The sequence below is a fragment of the Peromyscus eremicus genome, chromosome 3, assembly GCF_949786415.1.
Source record: "Peromyscus eremicus chromosome 3, PerEre_H2_v1, whole genome shotgun sequence".
Classification (NCBI taxonomy): domain Eukaryota; kingdom Metazoa; phylum Chordata; class Mammalia; order Rodentia; family Cricetidae; genus Peromyscus; species Peromyscus eremicus.
Window position 1 is genome coordinate 84,044,872 of NC_081418.1, and position 12,653 is coordinate 84,057,524.

The 12,653-nt window shown below is 41.7% G+C and overlaps 1 protein-coding gene across 2 annotated transcripts in view; it reads left to right on the forward strand.

The window, feature by feature from the left end:
- The first annotated feature begins 509 nt into the window (after nt 1–509).
- Nucleotides 510–12,653, forward strand: part of Chmp3 (charged multivesicular body protein 3) — a 32,563-nt gene continuing 20,419 nt past the window's right edge. Inside the window, exons 1-2 of one of the 2 annotated variants that reach the window (XM_059257946.1) lie at nt 510–685; nt 9,463–9,523. In XM_059257946.1, coding sequence (XP_059113929.1) covers nt 641–685; nt 9,463–9,523 — 106 coding nt within the window. In that variant the 5' untranslated portion in view covers nt 510–640. Of the gene's footprint in view, nt 686–2,015; nt 2,188–9,462; nt 9,524–12,653 lie in introns of those variants that run through there. The other variant, XM_059257947.1, reaches the window with a different exon arrangement.

Below are 12,653 nucleotides of genomic sequence, written 5' to 3' on the forward strand. Positions count from 1 at the left end.
TGTCATCCCTTCTTCAGAAGTTAGCTTCGGCTCTGACACCTACATGTCTATGAAACGTTAATCCTAGAATTGTCTCCTGTTCTCGGGTTTCCGCATAGATCACTGCTACAGATCTGGAAATGGTGGCAGCCTGAAGAAACGCTTCCAGAGATGGGATGCAATGGGAGGGCTGAAGTTTTGACTCGATGAAAAGTTAGAACTTTTGAGACTTCCAAAAAAGAGGAAAGAAGATGACGGTCGAGCTTTTCAGCTAGGTGCTACGGGGAGGGTAGGTTTGCAGCCTGTGAGGTGACTCCCGGACAGAGGAGGCTACTCACAAATATCTGGGAAGTGGTTGTAAATGTGCGTGACAGCGTTGAGAGACAGATTTCTAGGATAACTCAGAGGTTTTGAACGCAGTCAATAAATACAATCACTTCTATACTTCACTTAACTTGCGCAATGGCGTCACCGGATTGTAAACCCCACCCAATTCAACTCTGCGCCTGCGCAGCGCGCGTGCGTACTGCCCCTGCTGCCGCCGCGCCCTTCTCCGGGCGTCTGGATTCCCTTCCTCGCGGCCCCGCCCAGGCGGCTGCCCGTGACCTGCCTGGGCGCAGGGAGCGGAAAGTCGGAAAGGGTGAGGGGAGTCCAGTTCGTCATGGGGCTGTTTGGAAAAACCCAGGAGAAGCCTCCCAAAGAGCTGGTAAGGGCGGACGACCGGGGAGCCTGCGCGCTGGGCAGCGGAGCTGGGGACGAGGCGGCCGCGCTCTCAGGCTGGCCCCTATTTCCGGGGCCTTCCACTCGGTCGAGGGGCCGAGGGAAGAGTTTAGGAGCGGGCCGTGAGGACGAGCGCGCGTTCACTCCTCGGCGCCCGACCAGGGTGCGAAGGGCCAGTTTCGGAACGCCTCGGCCTCGCCCCCGGGCGCTGAGGCGAGACGCAGCCGGGCCCTGAGAAACCACTCCCCCCCGTGCGCGGTGGTACGGGCCGCCCGGAACCTTTCTCACGCACAGGCCCCGCCCCCGTACACCGGGCTGGGGACCACCCGGAGGACCTGCCCCAGACCGGAAGGTTGTGTCCGTTGAACCGGGTCAGGAACCCTAGAAGGGGCAGGCACCTGCAGTGTAGGTTCTTCGTTCACCTCTAGGTACAGGGAAGCCCGACTTCTGTGTGTTTCAGAGGCGCTGTAGTTCTGCCAGGACCCTACCCATAAGAATGCTACCGAAAATAGTTCTGGACCTGCTCAGAACTCTTAGGTCTGCCTATAAATGGAGTTACTCTGAGAATCAGCCTATGTTTGAGTCCTACTTTTCAGACATCTTGGCACCGTGACCTCGAGAAACTTGTCCGAGCCTGTCAAATAGTGCTACTGCAATAACTGACCATTAAAAGATGTAAAGTTTGAGCTAGTAGTGATAGTGAAAGCTAAGTACATACCCAGCCTTGTTACTCATACACCAGCAACAGCAATAGCAGCACCCGAGCATATTAGACTTGTGGGGTCCCATTACAGACCTACTGAATCAGATTTTGAATTCTGACTACCCCCAGTGGTTAGTATATGCCCTGATGTTTGAGAAGCATAGTTTCTACAGCACTCAAAACTTGTCCCTCACATCAGTAGTTGACTTTACCTGTTCAGTTATGGAAGTCTCATTCATCAACTCTGCCAGCGTGTTCTGGTTTTTTTTTGTTTTTTTTTTTTTGTTTTGTTTTGTTTTTTTTGGTTTTTCGAGACAGGGTTTCTCTGTGTAGCTTTGCACCTTTCCTGGAACTCACTTGGTAGCCCAGGCTGGCCTCGAACTCACAGAGATCCGCCTGCCTCTGCCTTCTGAGTGCTGGGATTAAAGGCGTGCGCCACCACCGCCCGGCGTGTTCTGTTTCTTAGTTGTTACTCTACTGGAACAGAAACTGATATCGCGTTCTTAGCAATTACATTTATCATTTAAATAACAAAAATGTTATATAAGTAATGCACATCAGGCATAAATTTAAATGTCATGATACTGTTTTCTTTAGACTCTATCTTAGTTAATGGATGACAAAGCTAAGTCCACACCCTAGTAATTTGTATACTCAAGAAGAGTATATTCAATTTACAAATTCTGCAAAGTAGGCAGCTACATAATGTTCTAAGGTGAAACTGAGTGCTCATCTAATTTAAGCTCCACAAATTCAATTTTATACCACTGAGAAAAATGTAACAGGTGAGTGCTCTTAATGAAAGGTTTTAAGAGGTGCAGTGGGGCATGCTCATAGTTCAGCTACTTGGGTGGCTGGGGATGGAATATTCCTGAAGGCAAGAGTTTGAGGCCAGACTGGGCAGTTACTCAGAAAGCAAAGATTTTAGGGAAAAGTCTGGGTGATGTAGAGTTCCTGAGATATTACCATGCATTTTTAAAAAAATGTAATTTCTGCATTAAAAAAAATAACATTGTAAATATAAAGGCCATAGAGTTGGCTGGTCTTCGTTTTGCATGGTCTGTGTCTTGTGCTTAGCTATTTTTCTCCGTGTCATTTTTTATGAAATGGAAGTTGGATGTAAACTTGATGAGATCCAAGTTAAACAATTTTAGCAAGAATGCCTCCCAAGGAAGCTGTGAACTTCATACTAAATGATGTTAATAAGTTCGGGGTGGAAACCAAAGAGACCACCACTTTAGCTGAAGTTGGCTGTGTCTGGACAAGGCAAACCTCATTCTTACCCAGAAGGTGTGCTCGGAGCATGGAACCCACAGAGACAAGAAGTGCTCTGTTTTTATTCTAACTCGGGCGGTCACTGTGTCTTTTTCCACACTGCCTGGGGGCTGACTCACAGTCTTAGGCAGTTGGCTAGACCGGAAGGAATTGCCTTACAGGAAATGAAGGAAGAAGGGGAGAGGGGTCCCTGCTCCAGCTAATTCCTGGAATGCAGCAGGAGGCCTTTGTGTAAACAAAGATTTTACCTGCTCTGTGTGGGGTTGAAACATTTGTATAAAAGACTTAAAAGGTGGGGAAGATGAAAAGATTTGAATTCCATGTTGTAAACACAAGTTTTATAAGTATATGATAGAAAAGACTCATTTACTATTTGTAGCATATTACACCAGAAGGCATATGATGAATAGTCTCATTTGATTGGTTTGTAAACAGGGTCATACTGTGTGCTCTGGATGGTTTTTGTCAACTTCACACAAACCTAGACATATCTTGGGTGGGGGGGAATTGCAATTGGGGAATTGCCTATAGGCAAGTCTGTGTGATATTGTCTTGATTAATGATGGATGTGGGAGGGCCTAGCTCTCTGGGCTGTACCACCCGTGGGAGGTGGTCCTGGATGGTCCTCCATGGCCTCTGTTTTAAGTTCCTTCCTCCAGGTTCCTTGACTTTTCCTCGTGATTCACTACAACTGTAAGCTGAAATGTACCCTTTCCTCCCCAAGTTGCTTTTGGTCATGATGTTTATCACAGTAATAGAAATCCAAACTAAGACATCATGTAACCCAGGCTAGTGATCCTTCTAAATACTGGTATTACAGGTGTGTACCACTGTGCTTGGCTGCTAATAACTTTAGCCACCTGCCTCAGGTCATGTCAGCCAGATAATCTGTGTTATAGTTTTCCTTTTGTTGCTATTCAATAAACGTTTGTGAGAGGCTGTGGACTTGGATTGAGCATCCGAATTGGACCCATTAGAGTCTACCAAACCAATATAATTTAATCACGGTTTGATTAGTTGTAAGAAATGCTGCAGCCAGTTAATTAGCAAAGTGGTAACAGTTGACAAGGCTTTAGTACTTGTCTTGCTTTCTGGCTCCCTCCATTTTTCTCTAAATGCCATCTTGTATTGTTGGTTGGATTTCTCAGAACTTGCTCTGGTTCTGGGAGTTGCCTGATATGTGACTAGGTTTTGTTTTGCTTTGCTCTAATAAACTCAATTTGATTAGTCTAAGGAACTTTCCTCTTAGCACTAGAATGTAACATGAGGGGTGCTACCTTGATGTTACATGGATTGGCTAAGGCATTTTCTCTTAAATGCCTTAGCAGCTATTTGTACCTCTTTTCTGAATCAGTCGGCTTTGAATGGTTTTCTGATTGATGATTTATTTTATAGTTTTATGATTCCTTTCGTAGTTGTTAGCTGACAGTCTTCAATAAAGATCTTCCTCTTGTTAGTTAGGCAGGTTTGGTTACCTGGACATATACTTGGTGTTAAAAAGGCAAGAGAAGTAAGTGCCCCATTGCTTTCTCTTTGCTCACTAATATTTCGAATGTTTTCCAGAGATGTGAAATACTTTTTCTCTCCGGTGTCATTTTAGCCTAGTAGATTTTAATATGTGTTGTATGTCACAGTCACTTTTCACCATTATTTTGTGTGATGCTGAAATACAAATTTGGTCAATGGGCTAAACAGTTTCTGTTTCCTTTTAACATAATCTTAATGGTCTTTGAATGCTTCCTTGCTTTCTAGTAACACACACACACACACACACACACACACACACACATCTTGGTGTGATTTGTATGTTCCCTTCCTGAAACCCCAAATCCACCATTTCTCTTATAATGGCAGCGCTGTTTAGAACCCAAAGTGTGGGTGCATGTGCTGTTTCTTGCTACTGAGATGTCTTCAGTTTTAGGCCTTTTTATGAAACATGGGTAGGTGTATACTAAATTAAAAATTGTGATAGTGATTATTAATTATATCAAACCAACAACCCTTTGCCAAAAATAGCAGAGGTAAACAAAAAGTACAATTATTTGAAACCACTGTAAGCTGCCAAGGCTTGGGATGTCATAGTCAAGATCCCAAGGAACTGGGATGCTCAGTTACAGGAGCTCACTAGTGCTTGGTGCATTGGCCAAGAAACTGAAAATGTGAGCAGGCCTGTTGACAGACCCTGTGGCTAAAAGAGCACCATAACTGGATTTTGTGATGGACCCAGGGTAAATGTTCCTGGCATATAACTCAGAAAAATAGACCTCAGGAGTAGCAGTGATTGGAGGCAGACTGGCATTCACAAATACTGAAGCTGATTGCGGACAGTCACTGTCCTCAGCAGATTAATTGAGAACCAATTGCCAGCTCACCCAAGTTAGATGTTTGGCAGAAACAAATGTAAGTTTTCTCTGGAAGAAGATAAGGTCACATTCAGAGACTTAAATTATCTTGCAAATTCTCACACATAATGTTCAGAATTGAGTTTTTAAAAGAAGTTTGTGTAGGAGACCTTCATATATCTTGGATGAAAGTTCTTTATTGGGGTCTTGTTTGTATACTGTGTGAAGATGTATTGCTGTCATTGGTGTAATAAAAAGCTGAATGGCCAATAGCTGGGCAGGAGGTATAGGTCGGACTTCTGGGCAGAGAGAAACTAGAAGGAGAAATCTAGGCATGTGGTGACGCCAGTGAGACTCTGAAGAAGTCGGACATACGGTACAGAGCAGAGGTAACTGAGCCATGTGGCAGAACATAGATTAATAGAAACAGGTTAATTTGAGTTATAAGAGCTAGTGGGACCAGCCTAAGCTAATGGCCAAGCTTTTATAATTAATAAAAAGTCTTCATGGTAGTTATTTGTGGGTTGGCAGTCCAAGAAAGTCCGATGAGAAAGCTTGCTACAGGGATGTTTCCATCAAATACCTCTCCTCAAAGCTCAGGGAACCCTGTGAAACAGGAGGCGGAAGGAATGTGGGAGCCAGAGGGGATGGAGGACACTGGGAGAACAAGGCCCTCTAAAACAGCTGAGCAGAGCTCATGTAAGCTCACAGAGACGGAAGCAGCTGCACGGGCCTGCACGGGCCATACCAGGTCCTCTGTGTGTATAGTTAGCTTTCAGTTCAGTGTTTTTATGGAACTCCTGAGCGTGTGAGCGAGGGGAGCTCTGATTCTTGTGCCTTCTCTGAGGGCTCCTCTTTTCCTTCTGTTGGTTTGCCTTGTCCAACTTCGATGTGATGGCTTTTGTTTTATCTTATTATATTTTGTTATCTCTTAGGTGCCCATTCTTTTCTAATGAGAGACAGAAAAGCAGTGAATTCAGATGGGAGAGGAGGTGGAGAGGAACTGTGAAGAGTAGAGGGAGGGGAAATTGTAATTAGCGTATATTTTTAAGAAAAAAACTTTTTAATAAAAGGAAAATAAAATAAAATTATATGGAAGTACATACACACATCGTGTGTGTGTGTGTGTGTGTGTGTGTGTATATCTTTGTTCAGTTCCCACTCCTCACATGGTAGCTCGTAACCATCCCTAACTCCGGGTCCAGGGGATCTGATTCCCTCGTCTGAACTCCTTGGTAACCAGGGATACATGTGGTACACAGCCATGTAGGCAAAACACCCATATATATAAATATATCTAATTTTTCGATAGTTAAACTAATGGTTTTTATTTATTTTTGGTATGTTTATAAGTATCTTCTTCCCATTTGTGATAATTTAATTTACAGATTTAGCAAAATAAAAATTTGTAGTTTCGGTTTAAATAAAAATGTCAGCCCTTTTCCTTTCTGATTATTGCTTATGTCTTTTAAAACTTAATTTTAAAGATTTATTTTATTTTTAAGTTAGTTGTGTGTGGGGTGTGGCTGTGGGTGAATACATGTGAGTCAGGTGCCTGATGCATTAGGTCTCCTAGAGCTGGAGGGAGTTACATGGGTGCTGGGAATCGTAGGGTCCTAACTACTAGACCAGCTCTCCAGCCCCGTTTCTTGTGTTTTAAGGAATCCTTCTCTAACTTGACATCATGAATGTATTTTCCTTCTCCTGTAGACCTGGGCCTACCTGAAGAGAGGGCTTCATGGTGTGTAATAGGCAAGACTTCTACCACTGAACTGCATCTCCAGCCTTCTAATTATGTCTGCTGTAACAATTTTTCATTTCATATTTGTGTTTTCTTTCTTTTTTCTTTAAAGATTTGTTTATTTTATGAGCTCTGTGTCTGCATATATGCAGTGGGCATCAGATCCCATTACAGGTGGTTGTGAGATGTCACATGGGAATTGAACTCAGGTCCTCTGGAAGAGCAGCCGGTGCTCTTAACCACTGAGCCATCTCTCCAGCCCTCATACTTGTGTTTTCAGTCCACCAGAGTTAACTTGGTGGACCAGAAATTTGGACAGTTGGTTTCTGTGTGCCGTTTGTCTCAGCACTGGTTGTAGCCGATGTCTTCTGGCTGGCTTCAGTTCCCTTCGCCCAGTTCGTGTCTGGGATATAATAGACTTAGTGAATGAATGTGAATAAAGCACTTACCCTGATCGCCTGAAACTTTCTGTAGGTTCCTTATGGTTTTCACAGCACAGTTTAACTTACTAGTTGATTTTAAAAAATTTATTGCTGCATTCCTTATGTTCTCTTTTACTTATTTAAATACTTTTGATTTGTTAGTAAAATACTGTTGAAACTAAGTAAATATTTGTTGAATTTCTTTTTATCTGTTTTGAGTTTTTTCTACTGTATCTGTACAGTCATGAGACTGGTTTGATACATTTTACTGAGCTCCTGGTCTTGGACTATGTTTCTTAACCCTAAAAGAATATTAGAATCATCTGGATACATGTAAAATGCCAAGTGTCATTGGGCTGCCTCAGTCCAGTTAAATTGGTATTTTTTATTTATACACAAATATTCACAATAGCCAAAGGTAACAGCAAACTCAGATGGTCATCAGTAGATGAAGAGGGAAGAAACAAGGGTGTAGTGGGTACATAAAATGGGATGAAAGTGAGACATAAAAAAGATTGACATACGCATATATGCCACAACATGGGTGAACCTTGAAATGAAATGAAAGATCTGGAACCAGAGGTCACACATTGTATGAATACTTTTATGTGAAATATTCAGAATAACCAATTCTGTAAAAACAAAGCAAATTATTGTTTGCCAAGGAATTGGTGAATGGGGAGATAAAGGGTTATTTAAGGTGCGTACGTGTTCCAAGGTGATCAAAAAGATTTAGGGGTTGATGGCAAGTTGCACTAAATTTCACCACCAGTTATATACTTGAATATGATTAATTGTGTATTATATGAATTTCACTTAAAGTGTACATAAACCTAACCTGATTAATAGTTTTAAAATTGTGTTAAGCTTACAGTTTTATTTATGTTTTTAGTATGTGTGTGTGTAGTGTGTAGATGCCACTCCTGAGCATATTGCAGAAGAGAGTGTCAGGTGTCCTGTTTTGTCATTTTTCTGCCTGGAGACTAAACCTAAAAGCTCATTAAACCTGAAGCCCACCATTTTGGCTAGGTTGGCTTGGCCAGTGAACTCCAGGCCCACTGGTCTCTGTCCCAGCATTGGGGTTGTAAGCACTCATGGTCATGCCTGGCTTGGCCAGTGAACTCCAAGCCCATTGGTCTCTGTCCCAGGATTGGGGTTGTGAGCACTCATGGTCATGCCTGGCTCTAACATGTTGACACGGTTCTTTCAATGGCATCATTGCTGTTGTAAATATTTTGCAGATTTTGGTAAGTAATTATTAAATGTTAAGCTTGAAATTTAATGGAAATACATCCTCTAGTGCAGTTTAATTCATGTATCTGTGGATTAATGTAACGGTTCAGTGTTCTGTTCCTCTAGAATTAATATAGAATTTTTTTTATTAGACTTAAGTACTGAAAAACCTTTGAGTAAGTGGCTCATAATGGAAGGGCATTGAAGGAGCAGTGTCACTCAATTCTCTGAGTATATGTGCCCAAAAGCACACAACAGTTTAATAGAACTTACTTTTTAATTTACTTTTAAATAATTAAAATAACTTTTAATGATCCATAAGCTGACACCTCAGATTTTTCCTCAATATTTTTGAAAAAAATTGAAGAATTGGAACAGTTCACTTTGATGAGAATGTGCTAGTTATTAGAGTTATCTACACTACTATCTCTAGTTGGCCATATTTAGTGCCTCAGAGGTTATAACCTGATAGGAAGAAAAATAACACATAAAAAGATGAGTTCTTGGGGCTTGAGAGATGGCTCAGTGGTTAAGAGCACTGAACTGAATGCTCTTCCAGAGGACCCGGGTTCAATTCCCAGCACCCACATGACAGCTCACAACTGTCTGTAACTCCAGTTTCAGGGGACCCAACACCCATGGGAAAACGTGAATGCATATAAAATAAAAATAAATTTTTAAAAAGATGAGTTCTCAGTACACAGGTAGAGTAGTTTATAAAATAATTATGTGTAAAAGATGAAAATCTTCAGCTGTCCTAAGACTGTCTTTGCCTATGCACCTTGTGAAAAACCCTTGTGTACCGCAGAGTCGTCTGTAAAGTGTCCTCCCTCCCTGCCAGCCTTTGAACAAGTTTCCATTGTCTGTGTACTGTTAATAAGAGTTGGTCCCTAAAACCAAAATGGACCTAAAGATCTTCTTCAAAATTGAAAACTAAAAAAATCATATTTAAATGATTAACGATTAAACGTAGAATTCCTAAAAATGTGCAAAGTTTGCTTGGAGTGTTTGCTTCTCTGATAATTGCCTATCTCAAATTCTCCCCAGGTCAATGAATGGTCATTGAAGATCAGGAAGGAAATGAGAGTTGTTGACAGGCAAATAAGAGGTAAGTTGCTACTTTATGTTTCCTTTTTATACTCTAATGCTGCTTTTCATTTCAGCACATAAAAGTAAGCTTATGTGTACATTATAAGACACAGTTTATTCCCATACTGATTCTGTGTATTCTCATTATTTTGTTTCCTAATTCTATATTTAGTATAGAAAGGGTAATGATTGAAATAGACTATATTGTAAGAGCAAAAGAAAGCTCTTAGTGTTTGTAAACAAAAGTCTTTTATGAGTTTTAATTAAATAAATTAGGCATAAGACGACAATGCAATTTCATTATCTCTGCTCTGCCTATTTCAACATAACTTTAAATTGGGAACAATACATTTCTAAATAAAAGTTACTTTTTTTAGTACCATTTGAAATTAAAGTGAATGGCCAAGAAATGGTAATGCTTAAGTTTTTTTTTAAAGTTTTACATATTTTGACAATTTCATACATATAAGCAATGAGTATTGATTATACCCACCCTCAGATCCCCCTCCCACTCCCCTCAGGCAGTCCATGTCATCTTCCCTCACTTCATATTCATATCTACACTTCCACACCCATTGTAATCCATGGAGTCCAGTTAGTACTGTCTTTTGGTATGCTGACTGACTTGGTTGGCTTGACCTTGTGTAGGTCTGTGTAGGCATCCACAGCTATAGTGTGTAGATGTAACAGTCTTTTTTAAATAAGAAACACAGAGCCAAATGCAGAATTAAAAGCCCAAGAGGTCAGAGCAATAGCTAAGAGCTAAAAACTCTTTCTTACCTTTCACTGCCGCTGCTGTCCTTCCCCTCAACAAGAGACCTACTTTCTGTGTATCTGTCTTTTTATTGACTTTCTGTTCTGCCTTCTCATTGGTTGTAAACCCAACCACTTGACCTCCTCATCACTGCCTGTCTTTACAGACCTCCAGGTTTTCTATGGTTGGTATTGAGATTAAAGGCGTGTGTCTCCATGCTGGCTGTATCCTTGAACACACAGAGATCCGCATAGCTCTGCCTACCAAGTGCTGGGATTAAAGGCATGCACTACCACCGCCTGGCTTCTGCTATGGCTTGCTATTAGCTCTGACCCCCAGGCAACTTTATTTATTAACATACAAATAAAATCACATTTCAGTACAAATAAAATATCACCATAGTAGTGAGTTTATGCGTGCTATGGCCATGTCAAGTCCAGAAGACAACATTTTACAGTACTCCTCCATATGCTTGCATTCTTTCCACCCCTTCTGAGATGTTCCCTGAGCTTTGGATGGGATGTTGATATAGTTGTCCCTTTTAGTGCTGAACACTTGAAGTCATTTATTCTCAGCACTTTCACTAGTTTTGAGTCTCAAGTTATAAGGCCAAGGTAGAGGGCAGCACTAATCTATCAGCATGATCATTTAGCAAGCTGTCAGTAGGAGGTTATACTGTAGGGCCTAGACATCCTAAGTCATAGACCTTTGACCAGGTTTAAAGTACTAGATAAGAATTTCTTCCTGTGGATCAGATGTCCAATCCAACCCAAAAGCTACTGGTTACCCCAGTATCCTTCCTGCATTGTTAAAGCAGTGACTATCTCTGGCCTGGAGGTCAGTATTGTAGTATGCAGGGTTTGCTGCTAGGTAATGACATTGAGGGCTTCCTTTGCCCCACAATGCCTGCATAGCACTTTCTAGCACTTGAAGTTAGCCAGTAGGGAGGAAGCTTTCAGGTCAGTTCCAGCCTGATTCCTCTGTGTCTTGTAACCAGAATATGTCATGCATCAGCAGGAAGAGCTTACCATCTAGTTCTGGCAGGCGGCCAAAAGTTAGCCTGTGTTGTCTTTAGTGCTTCTGGGGTCTTCCAGTTACCACAAGCAAGCCTAGCACTGAAATTTTTATTTACTAATCCATGTCTTCTGAGAGAAGTATTATTCATCCATGCCTGCTATATACATTTAAATGCCTTAAAATTTTTTGTTGTTGGTGCTGGAGAGATGGCTCAGCGGTTAAGAGCACTCGCTGCTCTTCCTGAGGTCCTGAGTTCAATTCCCAGCAACCACATGGTGGCTCACAACCATCTGTAATGAGATCTGGTGCCCTCTTCTGACCTGCAGACAGAACACTGTATACATAATAAATAAATCTAAAAAAAAATTTTTGTTGTTGTTGTTTTTTAAGACAGGGTTTCTCTGTATAGCCCTGGCTGGCCTCAAACTCACAGATCACCTGTCTCTGCCTTCCAAGTGCTGGGATCAAAGGCCTGCCTCAGCCCTGGGTAGTAGTGGGTTTCCCTAAGGGTTTTTATAGCCTTAGTTTTGGCTAATCCCTCCCCCTCCTGCTCTATCCTTTCTTAATATTCCCTTGCCTCTACTCTTATATCATAGGGGTTCTATTATCCTCTTCCTCCTTAAAGGATTTTTTTAAAACACCTTCATGAATAGAAAAGATTAAAACCAGGCAAGTGTCCCAGTATTACAGTATCACAGCTTTAAAAAAGAATTAGAGATGAGAATTTTATTCAGCTGTGGTGGTCTATTTTAGTCTTCTACTTCTATTTCAATAGTCAGTGAAAGTTTGAACAAGACAGCTATGAACCAACCACTTTCCACCTGGACAGATGACTGTCTGTTGAGAGAAGAAACAGAAAGAGAACCTCAGAGTCCTGTCTTTCTGTCTAGAGATACTTTCTTGAATGGGGCGTATGGGGGGGATTCCAGAAAGAGGATGGTGGTCTCACTGAGCTGAAGACTTGGAGATGGGGTGAACGAGGCTAAAATATGTGGTGCAGACTAATAGAGAAAAGGAATATAACCAGGGAGAGAACTCCAGATAGCCCCTTGGGATCTGAGTGTGTGGCTGAACACTGATCTGTGCTTATTTAGAGTGATATTTGCAGAGGCTGGACAAAGAATGATTAATGGGAACAGAACAACTACCAGGAAGTTTAAAGCTGAGCAGTTCCCACAGCTAACAAAGGGTTGGGAGCAAAGACAGTAAAGAGACCTTGTGAAAATCTGGGATACTCAGTATCGACTGGACAAGGGCCACGTTTAGTATTAAGGTAAACATAAGTGCACCATATGAGGAAAACTTATGAGCAGGGCTTGAAGTTGATCTGCAAGTGACTTAGCCGCCAGTCAAAATAAAACTTAATACTCTTTGAAGA